Source organism: Phocoena sinus, chromosome 8, assembly GCF_008692025.1.
Source record: "Phocoena sinus isolate mPhoSin1 chromosome 8, mPhoSin1.pri, whole genome shotgun sequence".
Classification (NCBI taxonomy): domain Eukaryota; kingdom Metazoa; phylum Chordata; class Mammalia; order Artiodactyla; family Phocoenidae; genus Phocoena; species Phocoena sinus.
In genome coordinates this window covers 61458747-61482568 of record NC_045770.1, presented here as the reverse complement: position 1 = coordinate 61482568, position 23822 = coordinate 61458747, and the positions used below count along the sequence as shown (strand labels likewise).

At 55.8% G+C, this 23822-nt stretch overlaps 1 protein-coding gene across 6 annotated transcripts; it reads left to right on the top strand.

Moving 5' to 3' along the window:
- The first annotated feature begins 322 nt into the window (after positions 1-322).
- APBB1 (amyloid beta precursor protein binding family B member 1) lies at positions 323-23772 on the top strand. 6 transcript variants are annotated; one of them, XM_032641367.1, is made up of 14 exons: positions 323-422; positions 7989-8717; positions 14489-14667; positions 14763-14819; positions 14903-14988; positions 15103-15166; positions 15604-15753; positions 16129-16256; positions 16658-16772; positions 16921-17005; positions 17280-17363; positions 22669-22784; positions 22928-23104; positions 23195-23772. In XM_032641367.1, the coding sequence occupies exons 2-14, from the start codon at positions 8003-8005 to the stop codon at positions 23360-23362; spliced, it is 2124 nt and encodes a 707-aa protein (XP_032497258.1). In that variant the 5' UTR covers positions 323-422; positions 7989-8002; the 3' UTR covers positions 23363-23772. The 6 variants fall into 6 exon arrangements, with proteins under 6 accessions (XP_032497258.1, XP_032497260.1, XP_032497257.1 ...); XM_032641369.1 differs by having other exon boundaries at positions 331-472; positions 14492-14667; XM_032641366.1 differs by having other exon boundaries at positions 331-472.
- The last annotated feature ends 50 nt before the right edge of the window (positions 23773-23822 follow it).

The window sequence follows — 23822 nt, the reverse complement described above, 5'->3', positions numbered from 1 at the left end:
GATTCATTCTTCACATCTGCAAGGCCTTGGTGTCACAGTTTCATGTTCAGCAGCAGTGGCAGGGAGTTAAGAAACATCTGGGTTCCAGTTTGTTTCCCCCACTTACCTGTGACTGCAGGCAAGTCGTTTTACCTTTCTGAACCTCAGCATCTGCCTCTGAAAACTGAGGATGATCATAGTGGCGACTTCACAGGGCTGATGTGAGGACGAACGCATATAGCGGGTTTAACACAGGGCCCGGCACCGTGTAAGCGGCCACTAAATAAGAGCTATTATTATCACCAACGCTGTGCCCTCATCGCTTCTCCACCAGGACGTCACGGAGTGTTGCCGCAAGAGCAGAGCAGGCTGCCTCCTCGGAGCCCCTCCCCGCGCGGCCGCGGCCCTGGCACTGCCACAGCCGCTCCCGCTCCAACCCCTCGGTGAGTCGCCCCGCCGGGGTGCGGGGCCGGGGCCCTGTGGGCCGCACAGGGTGAGTCCAAGGCCTCGTGGTGGAGGGCGGTGCCGGGCTGGGCGGGGGTCGGCGGAGGCTGGGGCAGCGCTCTGGAACCCTGGGACCCGGGCGCAGGGATGGCGGCCGGCGAGGGGCTTTGGGCCGCTGGACTCATGGAGGCCCGAGGGTCCCGCAGGGAGGGGCCCCCCGCTCGGCTGCCACCAGTGACGCCGCCGAGGGGCTCCAGCTCCCCGGCCCGCGTCCGGCCCAAGATGGCGCCCCTCCCCCACCCGCTGCCCCGCGCGCGCCTCCGCTGCTCCGGGCGCGGCCCCGCGGCCCGCGCGCTCCTGGGCGGGGGATGTTGTGATGGAGAAGCCGCCGCGGAGCCCGAGCCCTGCAGCCTGAGCCACCTCCGCCACCTGGGCCTGGGGCCTCCCCGCGCAGGTAGGAGCTGCCCCTGCCGGGACCCAGCCCGGGCGGTCGGATCCTGGCCTCCAGTGGCCGGCGGACCCCGCAGCCCGAGCTCCGCGGCGGCCCGCGTCCCCCCGCCAGGCCCCATCCCCGCGCGCGGCCCTCCCACCGCGTATTCCGACTACCCTCCTGTTCTCCCCCTTACAAGGTCGGACTCTACTTCGGTCCTCACACCGTCCCCTCCCCGACCTTTGCCTGCTGCCTCTCCGGGATGAATAGGGAGCGAGAACAGGGGAAGGGAAGCGAGGGGCGGTGGGGGGATGGGGGATGGGGACTAGGGGATGGGGGAGGGGAGGTCAAGGACTGGGAAGAGGTCGTGTGGTGAGGTAAGCTCAGAGGCTGCACGGATTCCTGCAGGGTCCCAGGCCTGGCATCTGTCAAGCCGCATTCTGTTGCCCTCGGCGACCGAGGGGTGTGCCCTGGGGCCGCTGTGGCCCCCCCTCGGCCAGGAGGCCTAGCACTGGCAGGAGCACCCATTAGGAGCAGTTTTCCCGCTGCCAATTCAGAGGATATTTCGAACCTATTAAATCTGCCTGTGCGTTTCTTGCTTTCCCAGTACCTCAGAGGCCGAGCTCTCTCCACTCCTTAAAGCCAGAACCTCGTCCACACTTGATGTCTTTATTTCCTCACGTCCCATTAATTCACTTCACTCGGTCTTCTGTCTCTGGCACCCACGGAAACTGCTCAAGCCAAGGTCACTGGAGATGTCCATGTGGCCAACTCCAATGGACACTTCCCTATTATCCGCCTTCCATTTTCTAGTATTAGTGGCGTGTGTCAGCTCTCCTTGAAACGTTTTCCTGGTTTCTGTCCTGCAGCGTTGTCTGCTTCTCAATCTCATTTGCTACCTCCTTCCCCTCTCTTTAGATGCTGGTGAGGCTCTTGGTTCTTTCCTGGGCCATCTTCGCTCATTCTGCACTTTCTCCTCGGGTCCTTTATTCACTCTCAAAGCTTCAAATTTCATATATATACACACACACACATATATATATGCGCACACACACACACACACACATATATATATATATGCACACACACACACACATATATATATATATATATGATTCTCGGATTTATACATCTTGCCCAGATCTCTTTCCTGAACTCCAGACGCAACATCCAACTGGCCTCATGACATCCCCTTGGAAATCCAACAGGAGTTTCCAGACTTACTGATCCCAAGCTGTATTATCTTTCCTATGTTCCCTCTCTACCCCTTCTTTCAAATCTGTTCCTCCTTCAACTCTCAGAAATGGATACTTTCCAATCAGCTACCCAAGCTGGAATCCTAGGCAACATTCTAGATTAATGTCTCTCTCTCTCACTCTGTACATCTTATGTCACCAAGTTCTGTTACATCCACTACCTAAGTATTTTACAAATCCATTCATTTCACTGCATCTTACCCACTGCTGCCAAACTTAATCTAGGCCACACCCCCCCTTTTTTCCTTGATTGCTCTGATAACATACCCTCTTGCCTACCCCCTCTTAATACTCTAACGTAGTGTTTTCCTTAAAAAAAAAAACAAAACTATCTGATCATTTATTCATTCAACAAGTATGCTTTGAGCGCCTAATATATACCAGGGACTGTCAGGCACTGAATATATAATTACGAGCAGAATAGGCTGTGTCCTTGTCCCCATGGAGCTGACAGTCTTAGGGGAAAATCAGATAAGAATAAAATTACAAATGTAATAAATCCCATGAAGGGAAAGGTGAATGGTGCCTTGAGAACACGCAAGAGCACCACCTAAACTGGACTAGGAGGTAGGGAGAGAGGGTCAAGGAAGGCGTCTCTGAGAACATGACATTTGACCTAAGAGGCAAAGGAATTAGACTGAGAGGGTAGGGGAAGGAGGGTCCAGGCAGAAGGGGAATCACGTGCAGACACCTGATGGAAAGAGAGAGCATGATGTCTTCGAGGGATCAAAAGCAGGCCAGTGATGCTGGACAGCAGAGTGCCAAAGCTGGAGAGGAAGGCTGAGCCGGACAATCGAGGGCATGTTAAGAATTTTGATCTTAAAGTCTTTGTCCTTGGTGTGGACTCTTGACAGTAGTGGATGCAGAGAGTCGATCAAGTCCAAAAATTTTTCTTGGATAGAAAATCGTCAGTACCTGGGGATGGATTGAATGTGGGGAGTGAGGGAGAAGGTGGTGTCAAGAATGGTATTGCTGGGCTTCCTTCCCTGGTGGCGCAGTGGTTGAGAGTCCGCCTGCCGATGCAGGGGACGCGGGTTCGTGCCCTGGTCCGGGAAGATCCCACATGCCGCGGAGCGGCTGGGCCTGTGAGCCATGGCCGCTGGACCTGCGTGTCCGGAGCCTGTGCTCCGCAACGGGAGAGGCCACAGCAGTGAGAGGCCCACGTACCGCAAAAAAAAAAAAAAAAAAGAATGGTATTGCTACTCCTGGTTTATAGAACAGAACTGGTGGTCATGTCATTCCATGAGCCAGGATCCTGAAAGGACCAGTTAAGGTGTGGGAGAGAGAAACATGAGTGGATATGTTGGTTTGAGAGGCCTTTGAGACATCCGAGTGGAGATGTTGAGTAGAAAGTTGAATGTGTGTGTCTAGAGCTCAGATGAGAGGTCTGAAATGAAGGTGTACTTTTGGAAAGCATCAATTTGTAGGGGGCACCTGAAGCTATGGGCATGAATGAATACCTGTGTCGAATATCGGGTGAGAAAGAGAAAAGGGCATAAGAACAAGCTGTGAGAAACTCCAGCGTGTAACGGCTGGTGGAGGATGAAGAGCCAGCAAAGGAGTGTAAGAAACCACCAGGCAGTAACTAGAGTGTGGGAAGAAAACCAGGAGATGTAGCGTGTGGAAGCCGTGGATGAAAGCTGGATGCGAGGCGCACGGTGTCAGATGCTGCTGAGAGTACAAGCAGGATGAGGACTCCAAGGGTCTGTTGGATTAAATGACACAGGGGTCACGTTGACCTTGGTAGGAGCTGTTACTGAAGCATGTTGAGAGTGGAAGCAGGACTGGGAATAGTTGAAGAGTGAGACCCAGGTGAGGATATGGCAGCCGTGAGCGAAGACAGCTCTTTCAAGAAGTTTGCGGATGTGGGGGAGAAAAGAGAGCAGCAAGTGACGCTGGAAGAATGTCAGGTCAAGAAAGATTCTGTGTTTAAGTTGGGAGACAGTGGATCCCGCTGAGGAGCGGTTGATTAGGTAGAAGAAAAAAATGGATTAACAGTGGCATACAATTCCTGGAAAGAAATGAAAGGAAGGATTTAAGTGACAGGTGAAGCAACTGGTTTTAGGAAAAAGGAGATAAAAGGATAGGTGCTGAGTTTGTAGGTTGGAGGATGTTCTCTGGCTGATGGCTGCCATTTCCTCCGTGAACTGGGAGTGCGTTGGGGGTCATCCTCTGAGAGGGAGGGATGGTGAAGGGGGCGGTCCAAGGAGAGTCGTGTTCTTGTCTCAGGCAGGTAGGTCTTCGCCAATGTCTCGGTCAAAGTAAGCCTCGGGCTCCTATAGGTGCCCTGTTCTTTCCCCATCAAAATAGTCAATCACTTATTCAACAAATAGGGAGTGCTTCGAGTGCCAGGTACTGCCGTTACACTGCATTGTAACGAGGTGTTCAGTGACTGTTTCCCTGCTAGACCGTGAGCTCCTTCGGGGAACAGTCATTTCGTTATTATTCATCACCCTCCCCCCATGCCCAGCACAGTGCCTGGCATATAGTAAGTGGTCAGGTTAGAAGACCATTGACCTTGAGCAGGCCTCGCCTCTCTACCCGTGTGGTCTCCTATCAGCCCCTTCAGGCTTAGTGGCCACTCTTTCAGCTCCTTCCCTGAGGGCTCCGCCCAGCTCCCTGCCTTGAGCCAGAATCCATTTGTCTTTTCCATCCTTTGAGAGGCTCCAGGTATGGGTAGCACCAGTGAGAGGGGAGAGGTTAGGTTGTGCCCCTTCTTGAAGGTATTGGGCAGCTGGTCATCCTTTGACCTTAAAGAGTGAGGTGAAGGAGACCGCACTGCTTTGGGCTAGGCGCTCAGGCTGTAGCACTCTTCACACAGCAGAACTTCCCCCTTCCCTCCCCCAGTGCTTTCTGCCCCCATGACCAGATGGGCAGGCCTGCCCTGCAGTCACCCTGGTTCTTCACTGTCCCAGCCTCGCGGGGCACGTGCCCTTCCCAGACCACACTTCCAAATGCTAAGGAGGTTGGTCCTGGCCTGAACACTGAGAAACCTGGCTCCATACACTGCAGCTTCAGAGAAGGGCCTGGCATCCCTATGATGCTCTGAGTGTGGCAGAGTCATGCGGTCTTCCATCTCCTGAAACTCATGGAGATGCCACTCAAAGGAGCAGCCTTTGAGCTAGGGTATCGGTTTAAGCTAGCTCCCTCCCTCCCTTTTTTCCTAGATCTCAGGCCTCACCTGTCCAGGACCCCATCCTACTTCCTTCTCAGGGACCCTTCATCATTCTCCAGCACCCTCCCTGACACTCCCAGCCCCAGCCCATGAGGCCACACCAGCCTGTCTCAGTGTCTATCCCCAATTAGTTCTGAGCTTCCTAGTTCCTGTTCCTCTCACCCCTCCATCCTGACCAGCGGCCCACTCTGTGCAGACACACAGCACACTCTCTTTGCCAGTGGGGTGCGAAGTTGAATGAGACAGGGTCTCAGATGTTCGGACAGAATGCAGTACTGGGTATGGTGAGCCAGGGAGGGAATGGGCACGTGAGGATGGGGATAGGGGACTGAACAGAAAAGACTTACTGCTTAGGAGCTTTGACCGCTGAGCCAAGTAGTGAGCAGAGGTCCTCACAAGGGGAGACGGGATTCCAAGCCGAGGGATCAGTGTAAACAAAGAGCCAGGGCCGTGTGAGCGTGACATGTTCTAGAATCCACCATACTTCCTGTGGCTGGAGTGTAAGGTGGGAAGGAGGCGGGACGGGGAGGAGGCCCGAGAGGTCATAGGCATTGGCTCAGGGAGGCTCTTGGTGATCCACTAACGAGTACAGACATTATCCTAAAGGCAGTCATGAGCCATCTGATTTTTTGAGCTGGAGAGTGACACAATCTGGTTTCCATTTCTGGAAGATTACTGTGGTTCTGGGTAGAGACAGGGCCGTCTGCCTTTCTCATTTATGCCGGTGGCCACGAGCTTTCTCATTGCCGAGGTGGAGCCATACCGAGCAGACCAGCAGGTAGTTACATGTGAGGCAGACATGTGGACAGGGACCTTCTCCCATTTATTTCACAGATGTGTGCATAGCATTGTGCTAGGGTCTGAGGGGCTAGGAGTGATGGAAAGGCGAGCTACAGCCCCTGCCCCAGGACCCGGCACTGCACCCGAGAGACGGCAGAGCCTTGCGGGGCAGCCTGAACACCTCCGGGCTGTCAGTGCTCAGGGTTGAGAGCTGCGCTGTGGAGACAGAGAGCACTGGGGCCATGGGTTCAAGGAGAGAAAGAACTCAGGGCACACAGGCAGGTGGAGAGCGCTCAGGTAAGAAACTGAGGAGAAAGGACTGTGCAGCGGGAGTCTGAGGGGAAGGTGTGCCTCGGGGGCGGTCCGTAGGGGAGAGTTGCATGTTGCGGGGAGGTCAGGTAGGAAGAGACCTCTGAGTGAGGGTATCAGGGAGGGGAGGATGGTGTCTAAGAGGGTCAGGCGGAGACGCAGTCGGATAGTGGTTGGTCAGGGAGAATAAACTGTGAGGGGGTGGCCAGGGAGGGTCCAGGGAGTGAGCACATTATAGTGGGGGTCAGGGAAGGAGAGAAGCCTAGCAGTGGAAGGTCAGGGAGATGGGGAGGGTGGAATGGGGCTTTGAGGGTGAGATCAATCGTTAGGGTGATGGGCTTGGCTGATCGGAGGAGAAGGTGATCCACGAAGCGCTTCTGAGGATGCAGGAGGGGGTCCGAGGGGATAGGACTGGTGGACTTTCACTGTGGGACAGGAGACCTCACCTGAAGGGCAGGTGGAACTTGGCTGGGGCCTCGTGAGCCATGGTTGAGACACAGTAACACGACCAGAGTATGTTTTCTGAAACTGGCAGAGGAGATGCGAAATGGGGCCTGGGGCAGATGGGAAGCCCTAGGCATACTACATTGAAAAAAAAAAAACAAGAAAGACAAAATCCTCACCACCATGGAACTGAAATTAGAGTCATGAGCGGACAATCACTGAACAAAGTAACTAATAAATTAGCTTGTCAGATGGTGTTGGGTGCTGGGGAGAGTTTGGGGATTGCTGGGAGGGGCCGCGGTGGCCTGCAGGTTTACAAAGGGTATCCAGGGAAGGCCTCACTGAAAAGGTGACATTTGGGCAAAGACCTGAAGGGCTGGAGGGTCCAGATCAAAGACTCCTGCAGTGACCCAGGCATGGGGCATTATAGGGGCTGGCAGAGGAATTGGTACCCGAGGTGAGATACTTTATCGAAACAGTCACCAAAATGTTGCTTCAACTGGTCAAAGGAACCACGAGTTGGAGCTGAAGGCCCTTCCTTTATGGCCTGCCTTCCTAGGACCTTGCCCTTCAGGGCTTGGTCTATGCTCATTCTCTCTTGTCCTCATGGTCTCTAGGATGGGGTGGGCTCGGGGGCTGATTGGACCCAGCGATTTATGATGATAGGAACAGAGCGTGGGGAGCTCACAGTGGTGGGGCTGTGCATAGCAGTGTGGCAGGAGGAAGGGGGCAGGCAGTGTCCAGTGTCCAGAACACACGAGCCAGTCCCTCACCATCTGTGCCCCTGGCACAGCAAGCCCCAGTTGGATGAGCTGGGGGTGGGGACGCACAGAGAGCCATTGTGTGGAGTCTCTGCAGTTGGGAGTGAGGGCAAAGCAGGGGCTGGCTGTGCTATCCCAGCAAGCTCAGGGCTGGGAATTTGGGGATGGGGTGGACTGTGGGCCTGGGCCTGGTCAGTGAGGGTGGGGTTTGAGCCGGTGGTGGTGGTGATGGTGGACAGAAGTCGAGCCCAGTTATTCTCCTGGGAAAATAGCTCAGCGGACACAGCGGTGTGTGCTGGCCTGCTGAGCGCAGGGAGATGAGGAGGTGTAGGGCACAGGCCTGGGACAGAAGCAGGGGTGCTGCTGTCCTGACCTGGAGGCTCAACGTGGTCTCCCCTCCCCGCCTGCAGGATCTGCCAAGGCCATGTCTGTTCCATCATCCCTGAGCCAGTCGGCCATTAATGCCAACAGCCACGGAGGCCCCGCGCTGAGCCTGCCCCTGCCCCTGCACGCTGCCCACAACCAGCTGCTCAACGCCAAGCTGCAGGCCACGGCCGTGGGACCCAAGGACCTGCGCAGCGCCATGGGGGAGGGGGAGGGACCCGAGCCGGGCCCCGCCAATGCCAAGTGGCTAAAGGAGGGCCAGAACCAGCTCCGGCGGGCCGCCACAGCCCACCGTGACCAGAATCGCAACGTGACCTTGACCCTGGCCGAGGAAGCCAGCCAGGAGCCCGAGATGGCACCTTTGGGCCCCAAAGGCCTGATGCACCTGTACTCTGAGCTGGAGCTCTCCGCCCATAATGCGGCCAACAGAGGGCTCCGAGGACCCGGCCTGATCATCGGCACCCGAGAGCAGGGCCCAGATGAGGGAGAGGAGAAGGCAGCAGGGGAGGCCGAGGAGGATGACGAGGAAGAGGAGGAAGACGAGGATGACTTGTCTTCTCCCCCAGGGCTGCCGGCGCCCCTGGGGAGTGCGGAGGTGCCCCCCGGGCCCCAGGCCCTCGCAGACGGCCCCCGAGAGCATAGCAAGAGTGCCAGCCTTCTGTTTGGCATGCGGAACAGTGCAGCCAGTGATGAGGACTCGAGCTGGGCCACCTTATCCCAGGGCAGCCCCTCCTACGGCTCCCCGGAGGACACAGGTACCTTGTGGAGCTTGCTGTGGGGAATGTGGGAGGGCGAGAGGGCAGAGCGGGGGGTCCCTCCGTACAGAGGGCCAGCCTGGGCGTGAGTCACAGAGCCTGTATCCTCAGTCCTCAGCAGGCCACGCCCAGGTTTTCCTGAAGGAAATGGCCCCTACATTCAGAGAGTGCTTGAACAAGTTGATAGACTCATCCATCCCACACTCCCAGTGGATGGTGGCCTAGGTCTGTTTATGAGGCACTTACCAGGTACTGGCGCTGTTCTCAGCATTATCGTATGGAATCCTATTTTTTTATGCCCATACTACAGGTGACAAAATAGAGGCCTGGAGAGGTTTCGTCCTTTCCCAGGGTCACAGACAGTCTGAGATCACAGTAGAACTGAGATCTAAACCAAGTCCAAGTGCAGACCCGAGCTCTTGGCCCTACGCTGTCACGGATGCCTACAGCACGATGAGCCCCCCAGGTGCACTCCGGGCTGTTGTTTAGAGGCAGCTCCTCCCCACAGAGGTCTGTTTGGAAAAGAGTGGGGTATTGTGTGCAGAGCACCACACGGGACGTTGCAAGAGTACTGTTTAGTCAGGAATAAGATATTGACTAAAAGTTAGGAAGCAAAGGAAGAATAAACATATGCTTTGTTGGGGTGGGGGGGATAGATATTAGGACTCCCAGGATTGACCATTAAATGTGTCCCATTTAAATAAGTTGAGTCTCTGCATTTGCTAGTGTCACATAGAGATGCAGACAGCTGAGGAGCAAAGGGCAGAGATAATGGGCTGCAGCCACAAGCCTGGGCTGGATGTTAGTGTCAGGAAAGACTCCTCCCACACCAGGCAGCAGGCACCTTACCCAGACCCCAAACTGGGGGACCTTTGCAGGGAGCATGCAGTTCAGATGAGCCAAGGGCAGCATGTCATCCCCTTTCAAAGAACTTACTATGGACATTTTCAGACATATACAAAAATAATAGAATAACGAGCCTGATTTACCCATGACCCAGTTTCAACAATTAGCAACACGTGGCTAACCTTGCTGCATCTATACCCGCACCTACTCCTGGGCCCCAGCCTAGGTTATTTTGAAGCAAATACGTCCGTAAATGTTTACTCATGCTTTTTTTTTTGTCTGCACCGTGCGGCGTGCGAGATCTTAGTTCCCCAACCAGGGATCGAACCCACGCCCCCTGCAGTGGAAGCGTGGAGTCTTAACCACTGGACCGCCAGGGAAGTCCCCACTCATTCATACCTTTCTGAAAGATAAAACCCTTTTGAAAAAAAATCCACAATATCATGCCTATGGAAATTTAGCAATAATTCCTTAATATCATCGAATATCCAATCAATGTTTACATTTCCCAGTTGTCTGATAAACGTCCTCCCCACTCTTTTTAAAAAGTTTTGATTCATTGCATCAATATCCAAATAGGAACAGACCTTTTTTTTTTTTTTTTTTTTGCGGTATGCGGGCCCCTCACTGTTGTGGCCCCTCCCGTTGCGGAGCACAGGCTCTGGATGCGCAGGCTCAGCGGCCGTGGCTCACGGGCCCAGCCGCTCCGTGGCATGAGGGATCTTCCCGGACCGGGGCACAAACCCACACCCCCTGCGTCGGCAGGCGGATTCTCAACCACTGCGCCACCAGGGAAGCCCAGGAACAGACCTTTTGATAGTCAATATGTCAAGGTTTCTTTTGATCTGTACATTATTTCTCCATCTCTCTATTTTTGCTCAGTGTTTTGTTGTTGTTTTAATTGAAGCCACTGTGTTGTTTGCCCTGGGCTTTCCGTGGTCTGGATTTGCAGACCCTCCCTGTGTGGTGTTGAACATGTTCCTCCTTCCCTGGATTTCCTGTAAATTGACAGTGAATTCTAGAGCCTTGATCAGATTCAGATTTGAGGGGTTCTTTGTGTTTTGTTTTTGTAAGAACACTTCACAGGTGGTATCGAGTAATTCTACCAAAGACAAAGTCTGATTGCCTGTCTTTAGGGGGATGTTAGCGGCAGTCAGTGGTCATTGCCTGGGTCCCTTTTGCAGGGAACAGCTACTACTCCACTCCAGCTGGTTTTTATAGGGTTAGGTGGGGGGAAATGTAGTCTCAATGGAGCCAGTTCGTGTAACTTTTCAAGGGAAACTGAAAACTAGATATTGATGTGAAACATCCCAATTTCTAAATGTTAGCAACCAAGTCTGTTTTTTAAAAAAGCACCATGCAGGCCAAACAAAATCTATCTGAGGTTTACATCAGACTGCAGGTTGCTTATTTGCAACCTCTGCCTTAGGGGGTGTGAATCTGGGACCAAATAATGGAGAGCCTGGCTGCTCTGGGGCCCCTGAATGGTCACTGTAGTGGCCGCTCCTATGAGCTTTCTGGGAGTGGGAGGACAGAACTGCTGAAGAGCTGGGAAGGGTATGCTGGGTGTGGGCAGTGACCTCAGCAAGCGAGCTGGTGTGGCGAGAGGATGGGCAAGGATCAAGCTCTGCTGGAGGCTGTGTTAATTGAGGGTAGCAGAAGGGGCTGCGTCACTGCCTCTTTTGTAACTGTGTTGCTATGACCAGGAAGGCCACGGAGGAGGTCTGGGCTCCTGTAGGAATGTGGTAGAATTGAGCGAACATTAGTTTCTCCTTCCCACCCTAGGATCTCCACAAAGTTGTTGATTGCATGCATGCGTATATGAATGAATGAATGATGACCAAATGATGAATGTTGAATGAATGAACTTTCCTACCTGTGTTGGGCTCATACTCATTGCCAGGCCTTGTCCTAAATGCTAAGAATACATACTGCGGGGGTCAGATGTTCCTGCCCTCAATGGCACTCGCAGTCTAGGGTGGAGACAGAAGTAAACAGGTTGTTTGGGCCCTGGGGTCGGGGAGGTGCAGGAGGGACATCACGCACCCTGCCTGTGTGCATGGTCGGGGAGAGGGGGTGGGTCAGTTTTGCGAAGCGACCTTTACACTGATGCTGGAAGGAGGAGTGGCTGGTGCCAGGTCAAGATTGAGGGGAGGCAGGCTGGGCTCAGGGAGGATAAGGGGCGTGTCCCAGGCAGGGAGAGAGAGACCAGAGGTATGGAGGGTGGTCAGAGGTAAGGCTAAGAGGCAGGCGATTAGGGGCTCATAACAGCAAACAAACCTTGTAGAGGAATTTGGGTTCTATCCTGAGGGCAAGGAGAAAACAATTAGAGTATTCAACTGGAGAGAAGGTTAGCATTTTGGGACAGTCATTTGGGATGTAGCATGCAGCTCAGACTGGAGGAGACTAAACAGGAAGAGGGAGACCCTTCGTGAGGCTGCTGCATTGACCCAGGTAGAAGATACTAGTAGTCTGGACTACAGGCGTGCGTGGGGGTGGGGAAAGGAGAGCGTTCCTGACTCCTGAGCAAATGACTACATCTGGCTTAGCCTGGGAGGCAGGCGTGGGTGAATGAATGATACATGAACCTCTGAGTGCGTGAAGGAGCACCGGAATGAATTGGTGCAGGAGTGAAAGTGTACATTCCTGAATAAACGCGTGCTTGTGGAAGCAAAGGCCGGGGTGGGGCTGTGCTTGGAGGGAGACGTGCCAAGCTCCAGAAGGGCCTCCCAGATGGTCAAGGGGGGAGAGCGGCCCCTCCAGGACAGATCGGAAGGATGAAGCTCTTTGAAGCAGGAAGGTGCAGGCTGACAGGGATGGCAGACGGATTGGTGTGTGTGACTCAGTCAGAAGATGGTGAACTGGTCCGCAGATTCAAGGGGTCTGTGACCCTTCAGGAAGAAAGGTGTGGCTCTGCGGAGCACGGCTGCCCTGGGTGTGGTGTTCCTGGAAGGTTCGTTGGGAGAGCCCTGAAGACGATGGAGGGTCTCTGGGGAAAAGCGGGCATTCTGATTCCCTAGGGCCTGAGGGGAGGGGAGGGTGGGGGGGAAAGAGGCAGTAATGGGTACCTAGAGGCTGGATGGGCAAGAAGAGCCCCTCCTCCGTGGGCCCACCTCATTTGGAAGCTGAGGGCAGTGAGGCACCTCGGCCCCAATGACCCTCACATCAGGTATGCAGCCACCTTGGTGTAACCACGCCCACTCCCAGCCCTCCGTGACTGTTTGCCCAGCAGCCTGGGTCTGGGGACTGCCTGTCCCTCAGTGCTGCCTCTTGGACCAGTCAGGATTCCTGGTTTCCCTGGTAACGGGAAGCACGTCAGCAGTCTGGGCGCTCCCAGCCGGTCCTGGTGCTGCGGTTGCCGAGGAGACGCTGCAGCCTAGCTGGGCCCTGGCAGGTGAGGGGTTTTGGTGCTGGGAAGCCCCAAGCCCAGCCTCAAGCTTGCTGGGGCCCAGCCCCTGAAGCCCACTCTCCGCTCGAACTGCTGGGCAGGTTCTGGGCAGGGGAGGGATCCCCGGGAGCCTTGAAGCCACACCCTGTTTGTACTGAGAGCTCTAGGCTTTGCAGGGCCCCAGGTAGCTGGGGGATTCCTGAAGGGCTGAGCCTCCTGGTGTCCCTAAGACTGGGCTTGACTGTGGCACCGAGGTGACCGCTTTGGGGTGGGATGGAGATTCAGGACTGGGGGGAGGGGACGCAGGATTAGAAAGAAGAGATGTGAGCAGGGAAGGCTGGGGTCTCATGAGCCCTACCCCACATCCCCACCCCAGTGGGGTCCCCTTACCTGGTGGTCCTGGCCCCTCCCTAGTGAGCTCCAGGCGGGGGAGGATCTTGCCTGGCAGGCGCTCTGCCCTGGTGAGAAGGGGGCGGGATGAGCTTTTCTCTGCAGCCCAGCACCAGGCTGTGAGCCCAGCTGGCTGGGCTGGAGGGGCTGTGAGGAGGGAGGGTGGAGGCAGGAGGGGCTGGGAACAAGCGCCATGTTCTCCCAGGACTTCTTCCTGGCCATCGTCCTGCAGGACAGTAGCCCAGGTGAGGGGCAGCACGGGCCCCGGGCATGATGTGGGGCGGGGCTGGCAGGGAGCGCAGAAGTGGTGGAGGCCTGAGCTGGGCTGCAGGGCTGGAGTGGCGTGGCTCTGCGGGGGGAGGAGGGACTATGTCACAGGTGCGTGGTGTGTGTGCCTGTGCGTGGAATGTTTGCCTGCACTCGTGTGTGGCAAGGGTTAGGTTGTGGGTGTCTACGGTATCTGCACATGTGTGGCAGAGGCTGACATATGTTGTGTGTCTGAATGTGTACTCAGTGTCCGTGTGGTACCCACACATGTTTTGGGGGTCACTGTGGGTGTGGTCTCCGCACACACACGGGGCAGGGGCTGGACTGTGTCGCTGTGTGTGCACTCCTCTGTGTGGTGGCCGCATTAGTGGACGGCTGGAGTTGGTGTGTGTGTGTCTGCCCCTGCGGACGCGCGCGCACCCGTACGCGGTACCTGCTGTCTGCGGGCGTCTCCCGTGTGCGTACACCCTTGGGTCTGTGGTGGCTGTGCAGGTATGTGGTAGGGCTTGTATATGTTGTATGTCTGTGTGCACCTGTGTGTGCAGGAGCTGCCAAGTGTGTGCACCTGGGATCCGGGTATGTACGACAGGAGGTCACTTGGGGTCACTCAACCTCCTTCCCTTCTCTCTGCCTCCCTCCTTCCCTCTGTTTGGCCATGTTAGCCAGGAGCAGAGCCCAGGAGGAGACCTGAGTCACGTCTCCCGCTGGGGGCCCCCCATGCTGCGACTCCAGACTTCAAGCTCTAGGAGGAAGCAGGAACCTTGTGCTGGAGCCCTTCCCCTGCCCTTCCTCCACCATGGGGTCTTGGGAGGGGACTGGGCATAGCACCCATGATTTGCTTGTTGGGTGGGCAGACCCTTACCAAGACCCCCCCACCTAGCAGATTCCTTTTGGAACCCGAACGCCTTCGAGACGGATTCCGACCTGCCAGCTGGATGGATGAGGGTCCAGGATACCTCAGGGACCTACTACTGGCACATCCCAACAGGGACCACTCAGTGGGAGCCCCCGGGCCAGGCCTCCCCATCACAGGGGAGCAGCCCCCGAGAAGAGTCCCAGGTGAGGCTCGCGGGCCTGATGGTTTTGACCCCGGGGGGAGGGTGGCGCTGCTGTTGCTAGATGAACCACCCACCCCTGGCTCCCACCCCTCCTAGCTCACCTGGACCGGCTTCACGCATGGAGAAGGCTTCGAGGATGGAGAATTTTGGAAGGTGAGTGAGGGGACCTCCTTCACAATGGAGGAGCTGGAGAAGGGGCATCATTTTGGTCCTGATTCCTCTCTCCCCTTCCCAAGGATGAGCCCAGTGAGGAGGCCCCGATGGATTTGGGACTGAAGGACCCTGAGGAGGGGACGTTGCCTTTCCCAGCTCAGAGCCTCAGGTAAGTGGGAAGGCATGACACAGTGGGCTGACAGTGGGATGGGTCTGTCTGGAAGGGACCTTGGGACAGCTCCCCGTTTGGGGGCCTGTACCAAGTGTTACCACCTGCCTCCAGCCCAGAGCCGTTGCCCCAAGAGGAGGAGAAGCTGCCCCCACGGAATGCCAACCCAGGGATCAAGGTTTGTTCAAGACCAATGCCCGTTTCCACGCTGGGCCCCCCTGTGTACAGGAATGCCCCTTGGGTCATGTTCTGCGGGCCTCTGTGGTCTCAGTACAGCTTGCCAAGTCCTGAGCTCTTGAGGTCTCAGCAGAGACCCCTGTGTCTGAGTGGGAGGCATTTCAGTTTTTAACTCAACCAGTCCCGTGGCCTGGCAGGGGGCTGTTCCAGGCTTGGCTCAGACGCTTCCTCGACTGGCAGGGGTCTCCTCTGAGACCAGCACCCCTCCTGCAACTATATCCTGTTTGTAGAGCCTCTTAGTCTTATACCCTCCCACCCACTGTGTTCTGAGTCAGGAACTCCTCTGGTCTCAGCAAACCTCCTTGCGTCCTGGGCTGGGGGCTCTTCCGATTTTAGCTCAGAGCCTCTATCTCCCGCCCCCTGTTTTGTGTCTGGCAGTGTTTCGCCGTGCGCTCCCTTGGCTGGGTGGAGATGACGGAGGAGGAGCTGGCCCCTGGCCGCAGCAGTGTGGCAGTCAACAATTGCATCCGTCAGCTCTCCTACCACAAAAACAATCTGCACGACCCCATGTCTGGGGGCTGGGGGGAGGTGAGGGCCTGAGCTGGCAGGGTGGCCGGGCAACGGAGAAGTGAAGGGAACTGTGAGAGCTGGGAGAGCCCAGCTGCCGCCCCAGGGGCTGGGGAGGGAGGTGCGTACCCACCAGGTGACAGCCTGTGAGATGGACGTGTGACTCCACGTTGGGACCTTGGGAGACGGTTGTTTAACGGCGATGGGGATGATAAAAGGAGTCTCGTTAGAGGTGACAGGTGGGACCTTTACTAGAGGGGGGCTGCAGGGTGGCTGGTCCGACACCAAAGCAAGGGCCCTCGAGCTGGGGCTCACCCTCCCTCAAGCTGGAAGTGGCAAAGCTCAGCCACCTTCCCAGCTGGGGCACCGCTGAGCGTCCGCTTCCTGGGCCTGCAGGGAAAGGATCTGCTGCTGCAGCTGGAGGATGAGACGCTAAAGCTGGTGGAGCCGCACAGTCAGGCCCTGCTGCACACCCAGCCCATCGTCAGCATTCGCGTGTGGGGCGTCGGGCGGGACAGCGGAAGGTGGGAGCAGGGCCAGGGGTCCTGGGGGGGCGGGCAGTCAGAGTGGGGCCCTCCTCCCTAACTCTGCTCTTTGCCTCTCTTGTGCTGCCGGACCCAGAGAGAGGTACTATGCCTAATTTGCCTTGACCGTTCCTCTTCCCACACCTGGACCAGATGCCATGAAGCACCCAAGTTCCCCTATTCTGCCCTGCCCCTTCCTGCCCGCTGTGCTCGCCCGTCCTCCTCGACCTCGGCATGCTTGCCTGTCTGTCCTCCGGCCGGGAGGCAGCGCCCGCAGCACCCCATCCCGAGGGCAGAAGCCCTGGAGGAGCTGCGATGGATGGGGAGGGCGTGGGTGGGGTGGAATGAGGCTCGGCACCGGGGGGCACTGGGAGACGCTGAGGTGCCCCTCCCCCCAACAGGGACTTTGCCTACGTGGCTCGCGATAAGCTGACCCAGGTGCTCAAGTGCCACGTGTTTCGCTGTGAGGCACCCGCCAAGAACATCGCCACCAGCCTGCATGAGATCTGCTCTAAGGCACGGCCCCCTTCGCACCCTGGGCTAGCTGCCACCTTTGCTCTACAAGGATGTGGGTGGGGTCACTGAGGCGGGGTGGGGGGCTCCAGGGCTGTGAAGCCTAACGCACCCTCCCTCGCTCTTCCCCTCCCCCTTCCCCCTTCCGCAGATCATGGCCGAACGGCGCAACGCCCGCTGCTTGGTAAATGGACTCTCTCTGGACCACTCTAAACTTGTGGATGTCCCTTTCCAAGGTCAGTGTCACAGCCCTGCCAGGTCTGTCTCAGCTTTGTGGGCAAGGGTGGGGTGACCCAAGAAGAGGCACGAGCTACTGGACAGGGTGATAGAAAAATGGAGGCTCAATTCTTTGGGTCAAATAAGTGGAGGGACTTTGGTTAAAGGGAGGCAGGGGGAGGGGGTGGAGGTAGGGCCTTGGCGGGGTGAATGTCCAGCTTATACCCTGGTGGTGGGGACTGGCAGTGAGCAAGGTCTGCCGCTATGATTGATCCTCTTCTTTCTTCCCCGCAGTGGAATTCCCAGCGCCTAAGAATGAGTTGGTACAGAAGTTCCAAGTCTATTACCTGGGGAACGTGCCTGTTGCTAAGCCTGTTGGTATGTGTGTCCTTTTTCACGCAGGGACCGCCTCCTTGATCCCCAAACTCTGCTCCCGCCCTCTGCCTCCCAGTGGCCCCTCCTGCCAGACCTTCCTCGTGCTGACGTCTCCCTGCCCTTCGAAATGCATCCCACCTCCTGTACTTCTGTCCCAGCTGCACTCACTGTGAACCAGTGAACCGGGCGTATAGGGAGACCCACTCCTGAATCCCACAGAAAAGCTTTGGTTAGGCTGGGAGGCGGGTATTTGATGACTGGAAGCGCTGGAGCAGCCGGGAGCCGGGTTGGGCACGGGCTGTGAGCATCTAGAGAGGAAGCAGTGAGCATATCTGTCGACGTGCTTCATTGCCTGAAAAGCACTCCCTTACATGTCACTTAGTTCTTGTGGATCCTGTGAGGCTGGGATTATGATGATACCCACCTGATAGGTAAACCAAGGCTAGAGACCTTTAGGTCCACTCATATTTCTAGTGCTTTTACGGTGCCTTTTATTCACTTGTTCATTCACTTAGCAAATACCTATGAGGCCCACCATGTACCAGGTCCTGGGAGAACAATGGCCGCAGCCCTGCTTTCATGGAGGTTACAGGAGATTACAGTAGAAAAAAAGAGGAATAAATCAAGTAATCACATAAATAAATGTAAAATTACAAGTTGAGTCATTCGCTGAAAGAAAGTAGCAAGATGCTATGAAACTGTGTGACAGAGGAGCCTCATTTAGTCTAGGGAGTCCAAAAAGACTTGAGAAAGTGACATTTGAACTGAGACTTAAAAAATGAGTAGGATCTAATGTGGCCAGGTGGAATGGCGACAGGAGTCAAGCGGGAAAGATCACTCCAGGCAGAGTGAACAGTGTGAGGACCCATCATGGGAGGCACCTTGGTACTTCAAAGGCATTGAGAGAGGGCCAGCCGCGCCAGATGAGGCTGGGATCTCAGTGGCAGTCAGGCCCGGCGGGACCTCGTAGGCCACGTTAGTGATTTGTTCTTCGTCCTAAGAGCGGCAGGGAGTTAGAAGAGGATTTCTCTGGAGCGCACTAGGCGTAATCATTGGAGTTTCGTAACGCTCACCTTGGCTATACCAGTGGAGAAGGCTGCTCAGCAGGTGGAGGGGGACGTGGGGAACCCAGGAGGACCTTGCAGTAGTTGTGGCCAGTAATGAGAACACCTTGGACTGTGCTGGGGCTGAAGAGGAGTGTGTGGATTCAAGAGACGATTAGACAATTAAAGTCAGCAGAGGCCTTGGTGATTGGTTGGATGTGGCGTGAGGGACAGAGGCACTAAGGCTGACCCCTGGCTTTCGGAGCTAACCAGATAGTGGTGCCATTCTCTAAAGGTAGGAAGCACTGGAAGAGGCCAGTTTGGGTTTGGAGATTTGAGTTCAGTTTTCAGGCATGCTGAGTCTGATGTGCCTTCAGGAAGGTGAGCGGCAGACTCACATTGGCATCTGGATTCACGGAGGAGGGGTCTGGGCTGGAGATACAAGTGTGGGCACCAGTGGGTTAGAGAGGTAATCAAAGCCACGAGTGTGAAGAAGATCGAGCCCGGAAAGTGGGCAGCCACTGCGAGAAGGCAAATGAGCCTGGGCCTGGCGGTGAGCCCCTCCAACATTTAATGGACAGTGGAGGAGTGAGGTCAGAGGGGAAAAAAAGAGATGGCTTTAAGAAATGCTTGGGTGTCGTGTCAAAAGACACTTAGGAAGAACTCGACAGTGTTGGGTGAATGGATAAACAAACACACAGATGAAAGAATGCCTCAGATGACGTAGCCCAGGAGATGGTAGACCAAGGACTCTAACCCTGGTCATCTTCAGTTCTCTGCTCTTCCTCTCAAACCATGCTGACTAGTGACCAGCACCTTACATTCAGTGAGGGAACCTTCTTGGAGAGGGTGGGGATTTAGCTGGGGTTTGAAGGAAGGCCTGGATTTGCAGAGAGGAGTGGATTGGATTCTGTGGCACTGCCACCGCAGGCGAGAAAGTCCTGCTGGGGGAGCAGGAAGGAGGCGTGGCTGAGCCCTTCACCTTTGTGCTGGTTTCCTCCTCTCCCTCACCCCCAACTTCATGCCTCTTGCAGTTACTACCCTACTCCCCTGTCCACCTGCCACTCACATAAGTTCTCACCACATTAAAGCAACTGTCTGTAGCCCTTGACGGCCCCTCTGCCGTCCATCAGCTCAGTGGGTCTGCTCTGTTGAAGCCACAGCTTTCACACAGTAGTCCCTAAACTCACTTCATGCTTTATTTTTGTTTTTTTTATAAATTTATTTATTTTTAAAGATTTATTTTTTTGGCTGCATTGGGTCTTCGTTGCTGCGCGCGGGCTTTCTCTAGCTGCGGAGAGCGGGGTCTCTTCTTCGTTGTGGAGCACGGGCCCTAGGCACGCGGGCTTCAGTAGTTGGGGTGCGTGGGCTCAGTGGTTGTGGCTCGCAGGCTGTAGAGTGCAGGCTCAGTAGTTGTGGCGCACGGGCTTAGTTGCTCCGCGGCATGTGGGATCTTCCCGGACCAGGGATCGAACTGTGTCCCCTGCATGGGCGGGTGGATTCTTAACCACTGCGCCACCAGGGAAGTCCCACTTCGTGCTTTATTTGTGCTCCCTTTTTAACCTCCATGAGTTTAACATTGATCCCTCCTGAAGCTGCAATATTCACTCATTAATCATTCGTTCATCAACAAATGACTATTGAGTGCCTGATTTGTGCCACGCACTACTCTAGGTTCTTGGTGTTAATGAGCAAAACTGACCGAGATTCCTGCCTTCAAGTAGCTGCCATTCTATTCAGGATAGATAAAATAAGTAAATTATATAGTATGTTAGAAGGCTACAACTGAGATGGAAAAAAAATAAGGACATTGGGCTTCCCTGGTGGCACGGTGGTTGAGAGTCCGCCTGCCGATGCAGGGGACACGGGTTAGTGCCCCGGTCCGGGAAGATCCCACATGCCGCGGAGCGGCTGGGCCCGTGAGCCACGGCCGCTGAGCCTGCGCGTCCGGAGCCTGTGCTCCGCAACGGGAGAGGCCACAGCAGTGAGAGGCCCGCGTACCGCAAAAAAAACCACCAAAACAAAAACAAAAACAAACAAAAAATAAGGATATAAGGGGGATTGGGAGCTTGGGGCTGGGGTCAGGGTGTAGGTTTCAGTCCCAAGCTGTTACCAAATAGACTTTTTCCGGGCCACCTAGTTCCACTGCTTTCCCCGCCTGCATGCTGCTTCGCCCCATCCTGGGGCCAGGTGCCACCTCCGCAGCTCCATCTGCTTATTAAGCAGTTTGATGTATGGTCTACACTCATGATCTTTGAGCTTTTCCATTGACTGGCATCAATGTCATTCACATCTGAGCCCTCTGCAGGCTGCCCTGGCCCACCCACTCCTGCCTGTGTTGTCACCCTCCTGTGGCTCCTGGGTTGCTTGGTTATACCGGTTTGGGTGCATGCATTTGCCCATGTTGCCTCGAGGGTGACTTGCTCAAGCATCTGGAATTCCTTCAGTAGATAATCCCTGTGCTAGGACTGGGGACACAGACATGAATGAAACTTGGTTTCTGTCCTTGAGGTGGCCACAGCCCAGTGTGGAGAAAGGGTTCCCAGCAGTTACAAGATATGCTGAGAGTTGTCCCCGCAACACCCTCTCTGCCCTACAGCAGGGAAGGCCTCCCAGGTGGGCCCTGGGTGAACTCTGAGGCGTGAGAACTGGGAGTTTCGCAGACAGTCAAGAGGGGAAGGGCCCTCTAGACAGAGGCTTTTCCCTCAGTTACAGTCTGTCCTTCAAGGGCATCCTCTTCTCTTACTTTGTATTCCCCATCTGCCTCGCTGGGCATTCGCCAAGATTAGATGTTAATAATGCTACATAAATCGTTTGAAGCTCACGGAGCAGTAAAATATGAAGCTTGACAGATCGGATGAGGCCAGTTTTTGGAGTACCTCATGCTTAGGAGAGGAGCTTGGCTTTGATCCAGCCAGAGGTAAGGCTAGCAAGGCCAAGAGGGAGGACTTTCGAGGAAGATCTGCTTTCTGCCCTCAAAGGGTCCATGTGTTCTGCTCCTGGTGGGAGCCCAGAGGCACTGAAAGGGGCACGAGGGCCCAAGAGCAGACCACAGAGGTGTGTGCTTTTGCATTGGCATCGTTCACCCTAAGTTCTTCACTGCGATGGTACCCAGATGCCACAGCCAGCTCACGAGCAGTGCAGGGAACAGAACCCATGCCCCACCATGCCAGTGTGCTCCTGCCTTGGTTCTCTGCTGAGTACAAGCAAAAGTGGGGTGCACGGGTGGAAATGTTTAACAGCAGTTAGAAGTAGAGGAGATATTGTTACAAGGGAAAGTTGATTGATCTAAAGGCCAGGAACCTTGCGTTCCTTGGCTTTTGAGCAAGTCATAGAAATTACTGAGTACAAGTAAGATTTTTTTTTTTTTTTTTTTTTTTGCGGTACGCGGGTCTGTCACTGCTGGGGCCTCTCCTGTTGCGGAGCACAGGCTCCGGACGCGCAGGCTCAGCGGCCATGGCTCACGGGCCCAGCCGCTCCACGGCATGTGGGATCTTCCCGGACCGGGGCACGAACCCGCGTCCCCTGCGTCGGCAGGCGGACTCTCAACCACTGCGCCACCAGGGAAGCCCACAACTAAGATTTTGACAGCACTCTCGTTCCGAAACTAGGACTATAGGCAAGGGGCAGGGGAGAGGCCTGGTTAAGAACCCAGGCCCTGGAATCAGACTGCTTACCTTCAGATCCCCATTTCTTAGTGTGACCTAAGGTTTATTCCCTGGTTTCTATCAGCTTCAGTTTCCTTATCTATAAAATGGAGATAAAGGGATCTTTTGTGAGACTGTAGATGACATAGTGCACTGTAATGACTTAGCACGGCTTGACACAAGAGTAAACATTCCTCAAGTGGAAATCTTTAAAACAAAAATGAAGGTTGGATCTTGAGGACTGGCTAGGACTGGCCTATAGGGGCCGATTTGGAAGGGATTGTGGTGTGAAGCGCTGGAATGTCTGATTGTGGAGAGCAGGGTATGGAGAGGACAGCTTTGGGGGCTCAGTCTGCTTAGGAGGCTGGAGAAGGAGAGTCAGTGAAGCAAACCAAGCTTAGGACTCAAGGTGGAAGAGGCTAGAAAAGTGCCAGTCACTGAAGCCAAGCAGGAGAGTACCAAGGAAGGGATACAGCAGCATCCGGGGCTGTAGGCTAGCGAAGTGGGGATGGAGCAAAGGCCCTGGGCTGGACTGGGCAGAGCTGGAAAGTCTAGTGTACAGCGGGGGTATCCTCTCTCCACCTCCGGCATTGCCATGTTCATATCCTTACCTTTCAGGGGTAGATGTGATAAATGGGGCCCTGGAATCGGTCCTGTCCTCCAGTAGCCGTGAGCAGTGGACCCCAAGTCACGTCAGCGTGGCCCCCGCCACCCTCACCATCTTGCACCAGCAGGTAAAGACCTGGGTGGAGAAGGTATGGAGGGGCCTTGCCAGGGAGGGGAGACCGGGAATGAGGGGAAGGGCCGTCAGTAAGATGCACGCACCCAGTATAAGAGGGCCGGGCTATTCCTTTCTAACTGGCTCCCCTCCCCGCAGACGGAGGCAGTGCTGGGGGAGTGCCGAGTGCGCTTCCTGTCCTTCCTGGCCGTGGGCAGAGATGTCCACACGTTTGCATTCATCATGGCCGCCGGCCCAGCCTCCTTCTGCTGCCACATGTTCTGGTGCGAGCCCAATGCTGCCAGCCTCTCAGAGGCCGTGCAGGCTGCGTGCATGGTAAGCGGGTAGGGTGGTGGAGCGGTGGCCCCCGGCCCACACGGGGCAGGCTGGAGCGTGACCGCCCCCCCCGCCCCCGCCTCTCTGCAGCTCCGCTACCAGAAGTGTCTGGATGCCCGCTCCCAGGCCTCCACCTCCTGCCTCCCGGCACCCCCAGCTGAGTCTGTTGCGCGGCGTGTAGGGTGGACCGTCCGCAGGGGCGTTCAGTCGCTGTGGGGCTCCCTTAAGCCCAAACGGCTGGGGGCGCACACGCCCTGAAGCCCTCTGCTCCCTCCACCTGCTTGCGTTGGGCCCCAGGGAACTCAAGGGCACGGGGCAGGGAGGGGCCCTACAGGTTATTCTTAGACTTCAGGGCCCCCCCCCCCCGACCAGAGCTGCCCCTCCCCAGTAGCTGGGGTTCCCTGCCTAGGGGCTGGGAGGGAGATCTAATCCTGCAAGGAAGTGACAATACTGGGTGGATGAGAAGAGGAGCAAGAAGCGAGGCCAGCCCCAGGCTCTCCACCGCCACGTTTCCACTGGAGCGGGAGGAACTGGTCTAGGCCAGGCCCCATCTTCGCAGGGTCCGGCAGGGGCAGAAGGAGGGGACCGGTCCCGGAATGGGTCCCCTCCCCTTTGCTCCATGGGCACCTCTGCTGTACTGATATCACTAATAAAGTCTGCCCTGCTGAGCTGTGTGCCTTCCTGTGCCTGTACCACACCATCACTCCTGGTACCCTGA